The sequence below is a fragment of the Lathyrus oleraceus genome, chromosome 4 (assembly GCF_024323335.1).
Source record: "Lathyrus oleraceus cultivar Zhongwan6 chromosome 4, CAAS_Psat_ZW6_1.0, whole genome shotgun sequence".
NCBI lineage: Eukaryota > Viridiplantae > Streptophyta > Magnoliopsida > Fabales > Fabaceae > Lathyrus > Lathyrus oleraceus.
In genome coordinates this window covers 184,282,638-184,300,599 of record NC_066582.1, presented here as the reverse complement: position 1 = coordinate 184,300,599, position 17,962 = coordinate 184,282,638, and the positions used below count along the sequence as shown (strand labels likewise).

Here is a 17,962-nt window from a genome sequence, read left to right as displayed (position 1 = left end):
ACTAATTATCATTTTTGGCTAATCATGATTAAAGGTGGATTAAGCAAGAGTATATAAGCTTAATTATAACAAACTCAAGAACGAATAATCATTTTTTTCAGATTCATCCAAAAACTCTCAAATTCTCTCACTTTTTCTCCAATTTCCACATACACTTTTTTCATCAATTCTTCAATAATTCACTATTGTTTCTGCGAATTCTTGGTTGAATCTTCATTTGCAGGTGATCTTAGAGTTCTGTTTTGAAGAATCGAAGCAAGAACCGGTCCAAAACTCCAGCTGCTACAAGCTTGCTCTCACATGGCAGCTGCGATTTTCTGCGGATTCAAGCGCTCTTGAGCTGGAAATTCTTCACCAATCACATTCACAATCATCATCCTTCATCTGTTTGCAAGAATTGGATCCAAACACGCGAAGATTCCGCGGCTGCACTCCAAGAAGGTGAAATCTCGAAACCTTTAATTATTAAAATCAAGATATGGCTTATGTAGTGCGTCGAACATAGATCGTTTTAGCGTTTGAACCATGCATTTTCATCAAGTAATCATCAAGATATTGTAAATCTAAGTTTATGCATCAAAACTTCTTTCGATCGGATCTTTGTGCGTGATGATCTTTAGACGATTTCGTTTGCATATCTGTAATCTACGTTGGAAGACGGAGAGATTGGTGTATCATTTGCTTGATTTGGTGAAGAATCGCTCAGGGACGTTGCTGGAAGTGAAGAACGATGAACGCGGACGAAGCCGTGAAATTCTGGAAAATTCCAGTGTTTAATCCGTCATTCGCATGGCTTCAGTTTGAAATGTGTTTCCCACCTGTTTCCACCAGTAAGAGACTGCCACCGCATAAATGAGCTACGGCGCCGTTTTTGGCCTGGCTGCGGTATTTACGTAAATGCCATTCGTGGCTTAATTAATTAACTAAATTCATTTTAAACATTAAATAATCATTTCACCTAATTAACAAAACTTTAAAAAATCATAAAAAATTCATTATTAATCCAAAAATAGTGAGACTTTTTTTGTTGGATTCATAATTTTGTCTAGAATTTTATAGGCATGATACCATAAGTTGTGCATGGAGAAATTTTGACCTTGCCTATTGATCTTTGACTTGTGTGCATATTTTGTATGTTTTGCCATTTTTAACATGAAATGCTCATACTTTTAAAGAAATGGATGAAAATTTTTGTGCTTGTTCTGGACATGTTGATGGTGATTTCCATGTAGAGTTTGTGAATTTTGGATACTTGGTTGATTAGATATGAATTTTTGGATTAAGGTGTGACAATTTGTGTCACACCAAGTTAGGTCAACTTTCTGATTTTATTTGCCTGGCCTAGAAATGTTGAATTGCTCCAATCTTTTGCATGAATGATCATTGATATGTCAAGATAACATGTGATTTTTGCTGGAATTTTTGATGTCATTTTCTAATTGATTGATAATTTTCTTCTCTGTATGCTCATTTTGTGAATTTATGTGACACATGTTGGCATTTGGCTTGTGAAATTCTCATATGGTACTGGATGAAGATGAAATTTGATATGTTGATTGTAGACACATTGTGGGACATCATGCTTTTGGTCCCATTCATTTCTTAATTGATGTCACTGTTTTATGAATTATTGAAATGGATGTTTGCTTGGATGTCTTGAATTGGCTTACATAATTGTGTCTGGACTTTTTGATTTTCATTGACCTACTTTCTTTTGTCCAATTGAGCTGAAAATTGACATGCTATACCTTGAATGTGTCCTGTTTAAGTGTGAATTATTTGAGGATTTTTGGAATTGTTTTGGTGTGCCTTTGATTGAAGTCATTCTGTTTGGACTTTTGGTGTTGTATTTGACCTAGTTTGTGGTATATTGTGCATGAATTGATATTGGTGAATGATATGAGCATGAGACCAATTGCATTTGATTTCTATTTGTTTGAATGTGATTTTGGATTGGTTTTGCTTGCTGTTTAGATTTTTTATCCCCTTTGGACCCTAGGCTTGGCCTAGTGGTCTAGTTTCTCACATTTGGTTTGGATTTTCAGGATGAAATGCACAATGCTTAAGGAGATTGCTTCAAGGCAATTTGAATTGAGTTTGGTTGATGTTGTCCACTAACATGTATTTGTTTTGTAGGGATTAAGGCTTGAGCTTGGGATTATAGCTTGCACTTATGTGCATTAACTTGTGTTGTCTGTATAGATTGACTTTTGCTGTTTATTGTTGGTTTGTCTGAGTACTGATGATACTTGATTGATTTCAGGTACATTTAGTCGCTTACAGTTCTTTAAGAACTTGCTTGCTGCTGCTTGGTTTTTTAACCAATTGAGGTAGGACTTCTACTCTCCATGTAGTCTGGAAGACCTGCCCTGTTACTTGGCCAGGCAACTGTCTGAAGTCCTCCTTAAGAGGCGATGTTTGTGGTTGTTTACATTTGTGCCCAAGCAGGTAAAGACCTCAATGAGGCAATTGGCGGATCAAAGGGATATGCAATCTATCCCCCGCTATTCTGTTGAGTCGTCCCTCTGCTCACACTACTGTGTTGATGCATTGGGACACAAGCCCAAGATCTTGTACAGTGTACAATCGGGTCAGAGTCTTGAGCGTAGAAGGGTTCCATCTTTCTGAACCCACGCTCCTTTGTCTGAAGCTCTCCCTGACCAGGGATAAGAGCTGTGAAGTCTCATCTTCACTCACCTTTCATCTGCTTCACCTTAGCCCCTCAATGGCAAGGTTAAGAGCTAACCTTACCCCGATACAGAGGCTTGTTTGTTGAGGTTGATATGACCCCTCGACTAAAGCCTAGCCCTGATGTTTGAGCCCCCTTTGTTGGTGTGTTTATTTCATGCTGTATATGTTTGTGTGGTGTGATTGTATCCCCTAGGTTTGCTAGACTCCGCGTAGTCTCGTTTGCATGACAATTAAGGTAGCACGGTTCCTTCGTATAGGACTTCCTTTCTTGCTTGAGCTTTCCTAAAACACAAACAAACATTATCCCCTCGTAAGGATACGTCCACTCCTTCTATTACAGGCGAGTAAGTCTCCAAAGGTCGAGCATCCGGTAGATTGCATAGTGACGTTGTCCACCTAAAAAACACAAACCAACAGGAATAGTTTAGCCGAACTACGGCAACTCTGATTCTCATGTCCAGATGAGATACGTAGGCACGAGATGCGATGTCTTGTCGAGTTTGACTGACAACTAACACTAATTCTTTTCTCTCGCCCTCGTTGCGATTGAGACCTCCCCTTTCTCTTGCCCTGGTTGCAATCGAGACCCTTCTTCTTGTTGTGTGCTTGGAAGCTGATGTAAGTCCATCGAGTGGCGTTCGGGTTCCAGTGTGAGTTCGTTTGGTTCGGATGCTGATGTAAGTCCAGTGATTGGCATTCAGGCTCCTCGTTTGCCTCCTTGTGTGTGTTTTTGGTTCGGATGCTGATGTAAGCCCAGTGATTGGCATTCAGGCTCCACGTTTGCCATTGCCTGTGTTCGTTTGTGTGCGTGTTTGCCGAGCTACGAATGCTCTGATTCTCCTTCGTCCAAAGGAGATACATATGCATAGGATGCGACATCCTAGCGAGCATGTGTTTTCCCCAAGCCGAACTACTTTGACTCTGATGTCTATGCCTGATAGACTAAGTAGGCCCAGGATGCGGTATCCTGCCGAGTCAGTCTTGTCTGTAATCCTGTGTCTCTTTCAGCCTGTATAGATGTTTATTTGAGCAGTGTTTTAGCAACCATTTTCCTCCCTATTGTGCGTGGATCCCGTCGAGTACGACGGATGCGTAGGGGTGCTAATACTTTCCCTTCGCATAACCGACTCCCGATCCCATTCTCTTTGGTCGCGAGACCATGCTTTTTCCAGGTTTACTCTGAGCGTTTCCTTTCCCTCTTTTGGGATAAATAACGCACGGTGGAGGCTCTGTTGTTCTTCGTTTCCCACCGGTTTTTCGCGTAATGCGTCAAATGGCATTTGAAATAAATCCCGTATGAATGGGATATGCTATATAGTTTTTCTTAACAACTCAACAAATTTCTTTCTTTGTTATTCAATTTTTGGCTTTAGCAAATCTTTGCAGAAAATAAATTGGTGATTTATATGGCATAGGAGTAACATATTGTTCCTCTTTTTATTCTTTGATAACCTCACTTGTAGGTTAGACTGGTTTACACTCCTCACTTTTGCTCATATTCGTTTCACTAATGTCATCTATTTGTTTTCCAATCCTTAAAGTGACAACATTCAAATCCTTTTTTTGATTTGGTTCAGGTTGTCCCAGAAAATGTTTCGGGATGAGAATATAATGATGTTTGTTGTTGTGCCACTTGGGAGATTTTAGTCTCCAGCATTATTTTGTTGTGTCCATTGAATCAATTTTAAATTATAGTTATCTAAGGATTTTTTTTGTATGTAGATTTTGGTTTTTAAGTCCATCGTTATCCATTTATTAGGCTATAATAAAATTCTCCATCATGATTTGAGGATGATAATGGCGTCGAAAGAGACATTTACTATCTCAGTAGGGTCTTAAATGATGCAGAAACTAGGTATAGCATAGTTGAAAAATTGTGTTTATGCTTGTATTTCTCTTATACAAAGTTAAAGCATTATATAAAACCTGTTGATGTTTATGTTTCATCTCATTTCGACATCATTAAACATATGTTATCCAAACCAATTTTGCACAGCCGAATTGGAAAATGGGCGTTAGCTTTAACTGAATATTCTTTAATGTATATTCCACTAAAGGCTGTTAAGGGACAAGTGGTAGCAAATTTTATAGTCGACCACTCCATAGCTGAGAATGCACTGGACTATCTCGAATTAGAACCTTGGAAGTTGTACTTCGATGGGTTTAGTGACAAAGATGGAACATGCATAGGAGTTTTACTTATTTCTCCTAATAAAATTCCAACACAACTCAAGTATAAAGTGGAGGGCCTCTGCTTGAACAATGAAGTTGAATATGAAGCCCTCATAGTCGGACTTGAAAAATTGTTGGAATTGGGGGCAACTCGAGTCGAAATAATGGGTGACTCAAAGTTAGTTATAAAACAGATCACAAAAGAGTACAAATGTATCAAGGAGAATTTAATTATGTACTTCATAATAGCCAGTCGATTGCTAAAAAGATTCGAGATAGCCAATATTCGATGCATACCTCGATTGGAAAATCAAGTGGCTAATGATTTGGCTCAAATTGCATCTGGGTATAAAATTTCAAAAGAAAAACTGGAAAAAGTCATCGAAGTCAGAGGAAAATTTGTATCAACCAGATTAGCCTCATCATACTTAGAAAAGACAAAGTTGGGATACGTTGATAAAGAAAACTTCGAAATATTGGTAATAGACAATCTGAGAGACGGAGATTGGAGGAAACCAATAATGGAATATCTATAGAATCCAACGACATCTGTTGATCGAAAAACCATGTATCGAGCGTTAAGTTATTTTCTTTTGGGGATGGAGTTGTTCAAGAAGACTCCTGAGGGAGTTTTGCTTAAGTGCCTTAGTGAGTCAGAGGCATATTTAGCTCTTTCGACTGTCCATAGTGGGGCATGTGGGGCACACCAAGTTAGCCATAAGATGAAATGACTCTTATTACGCCAAGGGATGTATAGGTCTACCATGCTGAAAGATTGCATCAAATTTGCAAAAGGATGCCAAGAATGTCAAGTACACGCAGGCATACAACATGTCCCTACGAGTAAATTTCACTCTATAATCCAAACTTGTACATTTAGAGGTTGGGCTTTGGATATAGTAGGGGAAATTCGACCACCATTATCTAAGAATCAGAGGTATATCTTGGTGGGCATTAATTATTTTACGAAATGGAACGAAGCTATACCTTTATATAGGTAGTTAAACGATCCGTTGGAGGGTAAATTGGAATAGAAAATTGTAGTTGTCTCCTTTCATAACATTTTGCATATATGAGGCAAAATGGTACAATAGTATTGTCCTTAGCCCACAAAATCAAGGTAGTGGAGGAAAGAGTGATCTTGTACTGTGTACTATTTTTCTAACACAAAACCTTTTGATCTTATCTTCTAATCTTCAGAGTCTTCTGATGAAATGATGTTGAAGCATGCTTAGAAGGATCAAGAGACAAGTTGACAGAATCTTCAAAACCTCAGTCTTCAGAGTCTTGACACAGTTCCTCAGAATTTGGTCTTCAGAGTCTTCAGATCTTGCTCTTAAGAATCTTCATAACTTGAGTGAAGAATCTTGAAGGAAGAAAATCCTTCAGAGGCTCTTTAATCAGAGTTATAGTCAGAATCTTTAGTACAAACGTTCATCATAACCATTGTCTAAGAGCTTTCTAGAACTTTACAGCATCTTGTAAAGCACTTGTATCTCTTCAGAGTTAGAGTATATTGATTCCAGAATCTGATGACGTCACACATTAATGCTTTAGAGTCAGAACCTGTTAGCAAAAGCTACACACTAGATAAAAACCATTAGTGTACAAAATTGTTCTCTAAGAAATAATGCATTGTTATCATCAAAACTAAAGGTCAGATGCAGAACCAAATCCGATGGATGAGTTGTTTCTCAACCATGAACAACTTGAGATATTACATGATGAATTCTTCATTACCCAGTTCAATTATTGTAGGAAAATCTTCATAAACATTTCCTAGTGTAGTGGTTTGTGAGGATGATCCAACAATTTGTTTAATCTTAGAAAGTTTCAAAATATTACTTTTCTTGGAAATCTTCATCTATGCCTTTCTTCTAAATCTAATATATTTCCCAATTTGAGTAGCTTGTCAACAAGAAAAAATGGTTTAACGACTTTTACAAAAACTTCCATTCCTTTTGAATCCACATGCCATAGCTCAATAACAACATTCTTTATATGCAAGAAAGTGATGCTTTTGAAATTTTCCTGAATTTACTTCTCTAAGCACCAAATGATTGAGAAATGTTCTCAGTTTACCCAATCAATAGAACTTGCTTTAAGGGTGATACAATCCTTGATAACTTAAAAACACCTATCTAGAAATTATTTAGATGGGTGGCACTAGATACAACTCGATTATTGTCGTAAAGTTCCATGAGTAATTTGTATTCTTCCTCACTCCTTTTACATATATACCCATAATGAAATCAAAACCTAAAATAATGGATTGATTTTGTCACCAGAATCCATAACATAATCCCAAAGTTATTTTACTTGGTCAATGTATATATGTTTCTTCTCATATTCAAAGTAATTTCCCTAGCCCATTATTTCATAGAGGGATCTAACATTGAAATCATTATTATCAAGGTTTTTGAAGTCAACAATGCCTTTATCAAGAAAAATAAGATTACTCAGGTCAACATTCATGGTTGTAGCTCATAAGTTAAGAAACCTTTATTGTTTATGATGAAGGTGATTTTGAATTTTTTTAGTGTTTAGAGAAATGGGTAGAATAGAGAATGTGTATGATTTAAATTTTGAGAGAATTTATGAGGTAGTGTATGCTAGTGGATTTGGTGGTTTTAGAAATGATTTAATTAAAGGGTTAATAAGTATTTTTTTCTACCATAAATTCGACCTCTGCTTTTTTTCTTGTAAAAAAATAAGATTTCAATCTTGTCATATGAAGATTTAAACCAAGAACGCCTCAGATACCTGGCCAACCAATCCACCACTTGTGCCAATGAGACTTTGAGTTATTAGTTTACATTTGGCATATTTATTAACTTATTATATCTTTCTTTTTGACATTTTGGATATTTTTTAACATATTATATCATTATTTTTTTAACATTTTGAGAATGAAAGTTTACATAAAATTCATCCACAATAAAATCACATCTAAATATTACTAAAAAATATTTAATAAAAAATTAAAATTAAGATAAAATCCATATGTATATTTATATTCTATAAATAATATCCGCATACAAAAAATATATTTCTTTAAACATATTTAAATCACAATCACATTTAAATATTTATTTATTAAAAACTAATATTCAAACAAACTTTCTTTATAAGATTAAAAGGAAAATAAATGTTCAAATAAAATAGTGAAAATGTATCAAGTGTTGTTAATAATCTCTTTACAATATTTCATTTCATTGTTATGTAAAGACTTTTTCACCAAGATTGGAAAAGGGATACCATGACAATTAACCAATTGTGGTTATGTAGGGTGTGGTTGTAAGTATATTGTTTTCCACCACACGCGTCTGCCGTAGTGATAAACTACTTAATGTGCTACCTATCACGACGGTTATATTAAATAATTCTCGATATATTAAAATTCAGCAGCAACAATTTAATTAAAGTGCGAATATTATTAATATTTCACCATAATTATATATTTTAATCGTGGTGGTATGTATACATGAGTTTATTATAAAATATGTGGATTATTTGTTTTTCCTTACCACTCAATAAACATATATAATCATTCAAATTGATTTAGAAGACAATAATATGAAAAATTTAATTATTCTTGAAAAACAACTTACACGATCCACTGTTTTTCGAATTGCATGCATCTTGTAATTCATATCTCTCTCTTTAACATATAGAATTTGGTACAATGCCCCAAGCTCTTCAAAACAACGATTCCTTCTCTTCTAGCTTATTTTGAAAAGCATCAATTAGTTGACTAATTCAGAATCATCATCATTATCATCATCCTTATTTTAATCGATGATGATGATGACAACAATGACGATGAATTCGAATTTCTCAATAAATTTGACGTTTTACAATATGAACTAGAAAAACAGGAACCGTTTCTTTGAAGTGCTTGGGGCATTGAACCAAATTTTATATGTTAAAAGAGCGGAAGATGAATTATAAGATGTATGCAATTCAAAAAACATTGATTGATCTAAGTTGATTTTCAAATATAACTTAGTTTTCATATTATCATTTTCAAAATTAACTTAAATGAATGCATGTTCAATGAAGGATTAGTAATAAACAATCTATATATAATGTAATAAACTCAATTAGAAATAGAGTCGAACTAAATCACATCTAGCTGCAAAAAACAATTTTGTTCTAGGACATACAAAAACATCAATAAACCTCAACATGACAAACATTTTGAACAACAACATGTAAACTTATAAAATATTTCACACAAAAAATGATCTAGTTGTCTTAGAATAGAATCCACAATGAAAGGAGTATGAAACTGAAGTGAGAGCTGAAAACTTGTGTTAAATTTGAACAGATGTCATTTTGGATCTTTCATACAAGTTTACAGCTTTCACTTCCGCTTCATCCTCCTTGTATTTTTTCTTCATAACAACACAAACTCTTTGTGAACCACACCCATAGCATGCACTTTATTGAGTTTATTTTTTTAATTTACATTCCCTACAAGTCAAAATGTATTAGCATGCCATTCTAAACCTACAAATAACACGTTAACCAAATTTGGTAACATAAAATGACATGACATTGTAATCCTACAAACAACATGTTAAGCATATTTGGTAACATAAACTAGCATAACATTGTATTTCTACAACTAGAACATTAATCAGGTTTGAAAACAGAAACTAGCATGACATTGTAATCATACAAACAACATGTTAAACAAAAATAAGATTTGGAAAGTTTGATTTTTTTTAAGAAGAACACAATCATACTTGGAACAGATATGGCAATTGGTTTCCCATTTATATTGTCTTTTGATCTATTAAACACGAAATCACCATTTCAAAGATAGAGATCCAAGTAGGGACAACCCAAAAAATACGAAAATCATGTGAAATCGAAATAAAAAACTCCATGCCAAATGAAAATCCTTTGTAACACCAAATGGAATAAACATTTCGAGAAATGACATACCTTGAAAGTTCTTCAAAAGTGATGAATATTAGATCCTTTACAAAGAAAAAGGAAGAAAGCATATGAATAATATCATTACCTTTTAGAAGAAAAAGAAGAAGAAAGTAAAGAAGAAATGGTGTTGAACTTGATTACCTTTTAGTATAAAGAAGAAGAAAGACGAGGCATGTGGAAGAAGAAGAGAGACGAGTTCGATGCATGTGGAAAAGAGAGAGATGTTAAGGTTTTATGTTTTGAGACAGACGACTATTATTTGCTGAAGCATGATAACTTCACTTATATATATATATATATATATATATATATATATATATATAATACTTATCATCACGGTTGGTAACAAAAATCGTGATAAAATGTAAGTACTATTCACAACAGTTTCTACTACTAACTGTGGTGATAGGAATTTTAATTTTAATATATTTATAAGAGTATAAGGACAAACCCTTTTTGTAACAAAAAAATAAAAAATTGTTGGTGTTGGGATTCGAAGCATGTAACTTTCATCTATCACCACGGTTGTTATTATGGCCCGTGTTGAAATATCTTTTAATAAAATAAAGATAAATTTTGACGTGTTAAGATGAGTTTTTACTACGGCTGTTTAAATGGCCATAGTAATATGGTATTACCAAAGGTATATTTTATAGTAGTATTTGATTTTTAAAATAATAGTCAAAATTTATCAAGTGTAGCTAATATGTAAAAAAGAATAAGATAATGTATTTGATATATTTAAATATGTTTGGATGATATTAAAAAATCACATTTAAATCACAAATCACAAATAATTCACATTTTTGAATTCAAACACATCTTAATAGTATTTAATGATTTGGTATGTTTTAAAAAATATTTATATATATTTGAATATTATTTAAAAAGAATAATGTTTTAACAAATATACATATGAATTTTATTTTGGATGTTATTAAAAATTTCACAACATATATAAATTTTGTTTAAAAATTAATTCACATATATATTAATATTATATATTTTTGAATTTTTCAAATGTCAAAGGAACTAGAAATTTCAAATTTTTCTTTGTTCGAGTATTTGAACTGTGGAAGGAACTAGAAACTCCAAAATTTTCTTCTCAACGATCTTCACTTGACCCTACTGAAAATTTCCTTTGGAGAAGAAGCTCTTTTTTTCCATCGGATATCAGTCTCCAGAACAACGAAACACTCACTAAATATTCAATCTGAAAGCAAAACTTCACAAGACATTAACGCTAATGAACCTCTTCCCACTAGATCTTTACATTCTCTCTTAAAGTTGAAATCAAACATACCCAATGCGTTTTTAGGTAGAGGTTGAAGATGATGATTTTCATAAAGAATCGCACACACACACACACACATACACACACGCACGCGCGCGCACACACATACACACACACACACTTGTTTGAAACTCACGAATTTAATAAAAGAATTATTTAGTCAAGTTTGAATTTAGCGAAAAAATTGTATTTCAGAAATGTGTTAATAGGTATGCAAAAATTATAACGGTTTCTTATTTTTATTATAATAAGTATTAACAATAAAAAATCAATTTAATATGGTCCATAGTTTTGGGATTTTGGTTCTGAAAAGGGTATGATTTATTTTGGTTTTAATGTAAATTGATATGACCATTTAATTGGGTGGTAATGAGTTTTAATGACTTTAAATTCTTGATGGTAGAATCAAGCCTATAAATAGTCTTTGGTCCCCAAAGTTTTCTCTCATCGCAAAAGAAATACACCATCTATATTGAGAGAGCAAGAGCTTGGAAGAATCAAAGGCAGTGCACTCACAACACTGCAACAATGGCTGGAGGTAAAACCTCTAATTCTATTTCCGCATTTTGTTTTATTAATCTTGTTGTTCTTCTGTTACCAGGAACATAGGATCAATATATATATATATATATATATATATATATATATATATATATATATATATATATATATATATATATATATATATATATATATATATATATATATATATATATATATATATATATATATATTAATCTAATATTTGATATCAGAGCCTCTACTGTCTCTGCCTTATTTTCGAATGGTTCTTCCATATTCGGTATTTTTTGTGATTTAATTTTGAGTTTTGAATTTTAGAATATTATGTTTCAAAACATATCCAAAGATTCCTGATCCATGACATTCATGAATGTTATCGTTGGGCTGCTTTGTTAAACATGTATTTTGATTCTGTTCATATCCATATGATTTCATTTTTACTGATTATTATGCCTTATTATTTAATCTTTGAATTAAATTTGTGCAAAAATTAAAATTGATTTATAATGTTATTATTTTGTTAAACAATTGTATAATAGATCTTATTTATTTATTTTATTCTCTCATATAATTGAGTTACTATGTCTAGTGATCGTTATAATTTTGATTAATTTGGATTAGCCACATCATCCTTAAATTAATTGAGATTATTTTTTTAAAGTTTTGAGATCACATAAATTATTAGACATAAAATTATAATTAATTATACGTGGTATAATGAATTGTATCCTAGAGGAATTTTTATTACATTTGTATGATTAATTGGGATAAAATGTCAAAATATTTTCATAACTTGCCCACAAGAATTATGAATTGGTACATAATTTGATAGTTTTATCATAAAGTATTAATTTTGGATAGAAAAACAAAATTATATCATGCACATAAAGTGTGAGGTTTGAAAAATCTATCGCAATTTTTTAAAAAAATCTTATTACATTAAAATTTAGCCCACAGGTAGTTTTTATGTTGCAAGATTTATTTTATGGTATGTTTATATTGATAATACATACAATTTGGATAATATTTATGCCTCAAATTTTGACATCAATTTGGTTTATCTTTTTAGCTTCTCAACCTGCTAATTTTTCTGATATCCGATGTGATATTCCCGAGCTCATAGGAGATAACTATAAGGTGTGGAAGGAAAGAATTCTCCTCCATCTAGGATGGATGGACATAGATTATGCTATTAGGAAAGACGAACCACCTGCAATTACAGATGAAAGTACTCCAGCTGCAATCGCACTATATGAGCGGTGGGAGAGATCCAATCGGCTCAGTGTGATGTTCATTAAGACTAAGGTCACATGTGGAATACGTGGTTCTGTCGATTAACATGAGAATGTCTGTGATTTGCTGAAAGCCATTGACGATCAGTTCGTCACTTCTGAAAAGGCTTTGGCAAGCACATTAATTATAAAATTTTCCTCCTACCGACTCATCAGTGTGAAAGGTGTGCTTGAGCACGTAATGAAAATGCGTGACATTTCAGCTCAACTTAAGAAACTTGAGGTTGATATGTCTGACTCCTTCCTGGTGCACTATATTCTGAACTCTCTTTCATCTGAGTATGGGCCTTTCAAGATCTCCTACAATACACATAAAGACAAATGGTCAATCAATGAATTAATGACCATGTGTATCCAGGAAGAAGAAAGGCTTGTAATGGAACAGAGTGAGAGTGCATTGCTGACAAGCACTCGCGAGAAGAACAAAGCTTTCAAAACTGACAAGTCACAAGCCAATCAGAAAGGGAAATTCAAAATACCACCTCAAGGTGATATCAAGAAAGAAGCAAAGTGTTACTTCTGTAAAAGGGAGGACACACGAAGAAGGAATGCCCTGGATTCAAAGAATGGCTTGAGAAGAAAGGTAATTTATTCTCATTTGTTTGTTATGAATCTAATATGACCGATGTTAATATTAACACCTGGTGGATTGATTTTGGATCAACAATCCATATAACAAATTCCTTATAGGGTATGCAAAACCTAAGGAAGCTAGTGGGAAGTGAGCGGACTGTCCTCTCAGGAAGCAGGATGGGCTCACATGTGGAAGCTATTGGAACTTGCAATTTAATTTTGAATAATGGTTTTATTTTGAAATTAGAAAGGACCTTTTATGTACGAAGTTTCTCACAAAACTCAATTTCAGTTTCTAGACTTGTACCTTTTGGATATTCCTTTAATTTTAAAGACACCTTGTTTGAATTATTTTATAATTCGGAATGTGTTGGGAATGGCATATTGTATGATGGTCTTTATCGTATTAATTTACAAATCGAATCCATTTATAGTTCAATGCATGTTCAAACTAGCACTAAGTGGTGTAATATTAATGAGAATTCTTCTATGTTATGGCATCGGAGATTAGGACATATCTCCATAGAGAGAATTAAAAGGTTAGTAAAAGATGGGGTACTTAATACTCTAGATTTTGCTGACTTTGAAACTTATATTGACTGCATTAAGGGAAAGCAGACCAACATGTCTAAGAAAGGTGCCAATAGAAGTTCAAGTATATTAGAAATAATTCAGATAGACATATGATGTCCTGATATGGATGCACATGGTCAGAAATATTTCATCACTTTCATAGATGATGACTCACGATATATCAATATTTATTTGCTTAACAATAAATATGAAGCATTGGATGCCTTCAAAGTCTTTAAGGCTGAAGTTGATAACTAGTGTGGAAAACAAATAAAGATAACGAGATCAGATCAGGGTGGTGAATACTATGGTAAATACACTGAGATGGACAATAAAACCTATAACCTTTAGACCTTTCGGCATATCCAATGAAATACCCACTAATGGTCTTTGGATCTAGTTTCTTTTCTTGTGGGTTATTAATCCCCACCTCAGACGGACATCCTCAAACGCGCATATGTCGTAAACTCGGCTTCCATCCTTTAAATAACTCAAATGGTGTCTTTGGGACAGCCTTGGATGGAACCCGGTTTAGAATATACACAGCCGTCTTTAGTACTTCATTCCACAATGATTTAGGAATATTAGAGTTGCTAAGCATACTCCGCACCATGTTCAATAATGTTCGGTTTCTTCTTTCTGCAACACCATGCCCGGTTCTCCGAACCAAAATGGCGTTGCAGAAAGAAGAAACCGAACATTATTGAACATGGTGCAGAGTATGCTTAGCAACTCTAATCTTCCTAAATCATTATGGAATGAAGCACTAAAGACGGCTGTGTATATTCTAAACCGGGTTCCACCCAAGGTTGTCCCAAAGACACCAATTAAGTTATTTAAAGGATGGAAGCCGAGTTTACGACATATCCGCGTTTGGGGATGTCCGTCTGAGGTGAGGATTTATAACCCACAAGAAAAGAAACTAGATCCAAGTACCATTAGTGGGTATTTCATTGGATATGCTGAAAGATCTAAAGGTTATAGATTTTATTGTCCATCTCATACAACTAGGATTGTGGAGTCAAGAAATGCAAAGTTTCTTGAAAATCATTTGACTAGTGGGAGCGATCAAATAAAAAATTCAATTTCTGTGCATGATCATATAGAGTATGAATCTTCCACTTCAAGTAATATATTGGTTAATATTTACAACATCCCTCAAGTTCAAATGGATGTTGATCAACCAATCATCGAGACTCCACAAGCTACTGATGATCCAGTAAATCAAGTTGGTCATCAAGATGGTGAACAATTAGTTGAACAACAAGATCCACAAGAAAATGTTGATCAAACATTAAGAATATCTACAAGGACAAGAAAATCAGCTATTCCTAATGATTATGTTGTGTATCTACAAGAATCTGACTATAATGTTGAAGCTGAGAATGATCCTGAGAGCTTTAGACAAGCCATGAGTTGCAAAGAGTCAAATTTGTGGTATGATGCCATGAATGATGAAATGAATTCCATGAAAAAACAACAACGTATGGGATCTTGTAGAGTTACCTAATGGGGCAAAGGCCATTGGTTGTAAATGGGTCTTTAAAACCAAGAAAGATTCATTAGGCAACATTGAGAGATACAAGGCCAGACTCGTTGCTAAGGGATTTACTCAAAAGGAGGGAATCGATTACACTGATACTTTTTCTCATGTATCTAAGAAAGATTCTTTTCGTGTCATCTTGGCATTAGTTGCACATTTTGACCTTGAGTTACATCAAATGAATGTGAAAACATACTTTCTTAATGGTGATTTAGAGGAGGAGGTTTATATGAAACAACCTGAAGAGATCCATATATGGTTTAAAACAAGCCTCTCGTCAATGGTATCTTAAATTCCATGAAACGATATCTTCATTTGGGTTTATTGAAAACCCCATGGATCAATGTATATACCAGAAGGTCAGTGAGAGTAAAATTTGTTTTCTCATTTTGTATGTGGATGACATACTACTTGCAACCAATGATAAAGGTTTTCTACATGAGGTGAAACAATTCCTCTCTAAAAACTTTGATATGAAGGATATGGGTGAGGCATCTTATATCATTGGCATTAAGATCCACAGAGATAGACTTCGAGGAATTTTGGGTCTATCACAAGAAACCTACATCAATAAAGTTTTAGAGAGATTTAGAATGAAAGATTGTTCAACAAGTGTTGCACCCATTGTCAAGGGAGATAAATTTAATTTGAATCAATGCCTTAAGAATGATTTTGAGCGGGAACAAATGAAGAACATTCCATATGCTTCTGTTGTTGGAAGTCTTATGTATGCTCAAGTATGCACAAGGCCCGACATCGCATTTGCTATTGGAATCTTAGGAAGATATCAGAGTAAATCAGGTATGGATCACTGGAAAGCTGCAAAGAAGATGTTGAGATATCTTAAAGGAACAAAAGATTACATGCTAATGTATAGGCAGACGGACAATCTTGATGTGATCGGCTATTCAGACTCCGATTTTATTGGTTGTGTTAATTCTCGCAAATCAACATCAGAATATATTTTTATGATGGCTGATGGAACTATTTCATGGAGAAGTACTAAGCAAACCTTGGTTGATACTTCTACTATGGAAGCCGAGTTTGTCTCCTGTTTTGAGGCTACTTCTCATGGTGTATGACTTAAGAGTTTTATTTCTGGGCTTAGAATCATGGATTCTGTTTCTAAACCTCTGAAGATTTTTTGCGATAATTCAGCAGCTGTCTTTATGGCTAAGAACAATAAAAGTGGAAGTCGGAGCTAGCACATTGGCATAAAGTATTTAGCCATTAGAGAAAGAGTTAAAGATAAAATAGTAGTTATTAATCATATTAGTACTGATTTAATGATCGTTGATCCTTTGACTAAGGGAATGCCACCAATAAAATTTAAGGATCACGTAGAGAACATGGGACTTGGGTCCTCCTTATGATTGTATACATACAATTTATTAATAAAACTCTTATATTATGATATTTTCTCATTTTCATGCGCACATCAGTTTGAGAAAATATGTTACATCTGGACCAAGAGTAAACATTGGTTTATTCATCAAGTTAGTTACCACATTACAAATATATACTTGAAAATAGACATGTTGTAATACATATATGAGACTACTCGCTTTAAGAGGAACTATCTCTATGATTCACATATTTATTTCTTGAGTAAGTTTTCCATGACTCATTTATGCCAATAACCAGTTCTATGGACCAAGTGGGAGAATGTAACAGTTTCTTATTTTTATTATAATAAGTATTAATAATAAAAAACCAATTTAATGTGGTTCATAGTTTTGGGATTTTGGTTCTGAAAAGGGTATGATTTATTTTGATTTTAATGTAAATTGATATGACCGTTTAATTAGGTGGTAATGAGTTTTAATGGCTTTAAATTCTTGATGGTAGAATCAAGCCTATAAATAGCTTTTGGTCCCCAAAGCTTTCTCTCATCGCAAAAGAAATACACCATCTATATTGAGAGATCAAGAGCTTGGAAGAATCAAAGGCAGTGCACTCACAACACTGCAACAATGGCTGGAGGTAAAATCTCTAATTCTATTTCCGCATTTTGTTTTATTGATCTTGTTGTTCTTTTGTTATCAAGAACATAGGATCAATATATATATTAATAAAAGAATTATTTATTCACGAATTTATAGGCTTGTTTGAAACTCACGAATTTAATAAAAAATTATTTATTCAAGTTTGAATTTAGCGGAAAAAAATTGTATTTCAGAAATGTGTTAATAGGTATGCAAAAGTCTCATTGCAACCTATGCACAAAATTGTGCAAGTTATTATTGTTAGCTAAAGAGAGAATATTTTGGTTTATATATGTGCTAGAGAAACGCACTAAAAATGAATAAAAATGAACCTTTGGCTTATAGATTTTCAATTATGGGAAAATAAAAT

The 17,962-nt window shown here is 33.5% G+C and overlaps 1 protein-coding gene across 1 annotated transcript; it reads left to right on the top strand.

Moving 5' to 3' along the window:
• Positions 1-16,293: 16,293 nt before the first annotated feature.
• On the top strand, positions 16,294-16,689 carry LOC127136603 (secreted RxLR effector protein 161-like). Its single transcript, XM_051063141.1, has one exon. It carries the CDS (start codon positions 16,294-16,296, stop codon positions 16,687-16,689), a length of 396 nt encoding a protein of 131 aa, XP_050919098.1.
• The last annotated feature ends 1,273 nt before the right edge of the window (positions 16,690-17,962 follow it).